The 3417-nt window shown below is 39.5% G+C and overlaps 1 protein-coding gene across 1 annotated transcript; it reads right to left on the minus strand.

Annotated features, from left to right (window-relative positions):
• Positions 1–548: 548 nt before the first annotated feature.
• LOC136246718 (E3 SUMO-protein ligase ZBED1-like) lies at positions 549–2317 on the minus strand. The gene is made up of 3 exons (XM_066038272.1): positions 2129–2317; positions 1383–1865; positions 549–1334 (listed from the first exon to the last, which is right to left on the minus strand). Exons 1-3 carry the CDS (start codon positions 2315–2317, stop codon positions 549–551), a joined length of 1458 nt encoding a protein of 485 aa, XP_065894344.1.
• Between the last annotated feature and the right edge of the window lie 1100 nt (positions 2318–3417).

The following is a 3417-nucleotide window of genomic DNA, read 5'->3' on the forward strand; positions in this document are numbered from 1 at the left end:
AGCCATTTCTCCACTATCAAACTTCAATAGACGTCATGTGTTCCAAGAACGACTCATGTTTTCCAAGAATAATACCAGAATTTAATCTACTACAGTACCACAAGACATCATCAACAGTTCAAATTTTTAAAGAATCAGTAGCTACTTTTGTCACTTCCTTTGACAACTTTAGCTACGTAGTGATGTTGAAGGAATCCCACTGCCATGCAATGATAAATAGCTATAAAAAATAATGAATCATGAATTAGCCGCATCTACTTACCTCACAGTTGCTAAAAATGTAGCTCTTCCTATATGTCTTTCTGCAAAATTCCCAGGTTAAGCTTGCAGCCATCTATAAAGTAGACGTAACCAATTCACTGTGAGGTAGTGTACTAGAGATGATGAGTGTTTTTGGCATGTACCCTGCTGACTCTCAATCGGGGGTGCTATCCTCTGTCCCTTTGCCAGCCAACAACCTTGACCCATGTTATTATTTTGTAGCTGCCAAATGCATGTAGAACTGTAGCTAGCTACTTATAGATAGCAAAGGTTATGTAGCATAATAATTATAATATGCATGGCGTCGCTGGCAATTGAAAATGATGGGAGAGACGATATCTACAGCGAATACAAGCCTTTTCTGAAGGGTTAGTAAGAGAATCATCTGGAGTGTGAACAATGTCAGCTAATAATTTCATTAGCTTTCCTTCTTTATGCCTTGACACAGGAGTACTAGAGGTGGTGGCACTTGATGAGGGTACGTGTGAGCTAGAAGCAGTGGCAGCAACACTCACTCTGTTTCTGGATACTTCTGTTAGTTCATTAAGTAGAATGTCACTAGATGCAAATGAAACATTTTTGAATCTAGGATCTAGTAGCATACATTTATTTAAAACTTCCAAGTCACAACCATCTCCATAATACTCATTCACCTTGGTTATCATTTGTTGTTTCATTTGTTGTTTCATTTGTTTCACCAAAGGACTGTCATCCTCAGAGCAAAGTAAATATTTGTTTGTTATCTGATAAATAAGTGGTCGAACTGATGAAATGAAGGCCCATTTCTCACTCCCAATGGCTTCGGTAATTTCTACAAAGGGTTTCATGAATTGGACAAAATCATACATTGTGCTAATTTCTGAATCTGTAGGCATAAGATCACTTTTTCGTAGTTGTGATAGGGTGGCTGAGAGAGGCTGCTGCTGTTCTAAGATGCGCTCCATCATACAGTAAGAAGAATTCCATCTGGTGGCCACAGACTGGATCAAACGATGTTGTTTATGTTTCAAGTCATACTGTTTTTGCTTTAATAGGTATGATGACTTTGCAGAATGATTGAAATGTCCCACTAACTGTTTACAACGAGCAACAGATCTACTTACTCATGGAATATCCATAACTTTTTCAATAGCAAGCTGAATTGTATAGCTGAAACAACTGATACGTGTCCAACCTAACAAATCCATGGCACGAACAAGATTGGACCCATTATCTGTGGTTGCAGCCACTAACTTTTCATGACTTGAATTCCATTCAGACAGCACTTCTTCCAATGCCTCAGTTATCAATTCACCAGTATGAGCTGCTGCAAACTCCTTTGTCTCAACCAAATGTGACCTCATTTCAAATGACACTGTCAAATAATGGAGTGTAACAGCTATGTAGCTGTGTCTAGCTCGTGAAGACCACAGGTCTGTTGTGATCTTGAAGTACTGGACATCATCAGCAATTTGTTTTGTAATATCTGCTTTGACAGCATCGTACATGGTAGGAATATGGTTCAATGCAATAGTCTTCCGATCCGGAGGAGTATAACGAGGTTCAAATACACGCAACATGTGTCTAAACCCACTGTCATTAATGGTGTCAAAAGGTTGTTGGTCCTTGCATATAAAATAACAAACAGCCTTTGTAAGCTTTTTGTACCTTACTGAATTATGCGGTAAAGGCATTGCTTTAGCAAGGCTATCTTGGATAGTAATTTGTGGGGTAACTGGTGCGGACACGACCCGCTTCGTGCTACATTGAGGCGTTTCCTCTGTACTCGCCTGTACTGCTCCTTCATATTCACTTCTGTGATGTTCTCTCAAGTGAAAATGTAAGTTGCTAGTGTCAGTAGTATATTTCAACTTCGTTTACAAGTCACTGCTCTACGTTTCCTTTTGTCAGCAACTAAAATCCTTCCATCATCGTCCGCTTCAAATCCAAAGAATTTCCAGACGACGCTAGTAGCTCCCTCAAGTGGCTGCAAGTTTCTACTCGTACTTTGCACATCACTTTCACTGTCAGAAGACTCAGAACTGAGTTCTACAGGCTCCTCGTGTTCATCCGCCATATTTTATTTATAACGTGCATGCTTATAGAAACTCGTGGCATCACACCGGATCGAAAGTCAATGACAAGGAGAGTTAGCTTAAGCAATAACTTCAGCAAAAGAAAGCACTGCACATTTCACAGACAGCTATCGCTGTTACTACTAGGGTATTGGTAAAACCGGGAGGGGAGGGGGAGCGGGAGTGGGAGATTTCTTGGTAAAACCGGGACCGGGAGCTGGGAGATCACGTACACAATACTGTTATTTTTGCACTAAAGATGGTTTATTGATGCAGAAAAGGATCGAGATACTCTAATAGAGCAGTCAGCCACTCTTATAGAACAGTCTCATAATATCATATTCTGTCTCTTAACTGCCAGTAGCTTGTTGATTTATTTGTAATAACAAGTGAAAAGTCTAAAAATAGCTATAGCCTTAGAGCAACTTAAAAAAGATTATGTTGGGTGGGAATCATGCTCCCAGAAAGTCACTGATTGATTGATTTATTATTTAAACTCGCAGTACCGGGGCAAGGCCGTTCTTCAGTACTGGAGTACACATAATACACAATACATAGTACACAGCAAACAAAACTATGCTAGACAAACATAAATAAATAACTATTACAACCGTCACAGTATTAAATTACAAAAGAACAAACAATTCAAGACAAGTCATGTAGGTACTTGAGCAGACCGGCCATCATGAAAATTAGTAATGTCATCAAATAAATTAGGTGGCAGTGAATTCCACCACACTGTAGCCTGATGCCAAAAGAAGTGCTGACTGAAGTTCTTTTTGAATCGAAAAATGTCTGCAAACCAAGGTGAACATCTAGTTCTGTAGGAATGTTTACGACCAAAGTCTATTGGTGGCTGAAGTAAGATACCTTCACCAAGATAGTGTTGACCAAACATGGTGAGAATAGTTCGATACTGTACAAACTTAGACATCCAAGGTTTGCTCTATACTGTGACATCCATCACTGTCTGCATTTTGTAGCTGTATGCTTCAAACTCCATGTTTGACTTTCATTGCTATAAGACTCTTTGACCTGCTCCACCAGTCCACCTCATGCTTTGCTACTCAATTGTTCTACTAAATCAACATTTATCTTGGGA

This window comes from Dysidea avara, chromosome 1 (genome assembly GCF_963678975.1).
Source record: "Dysidea avara chromosome 1, odDysAvar1.4, whole genome shotgun sequence".
In the NCBI taxonomy this organism is placed as follows: domain Eukaryota; kingdom Metazoa; phylum Porifera; class Demospongiae; order Dictyoceratida; family Dysideidae; genus Dysidea; species Dysidea avara.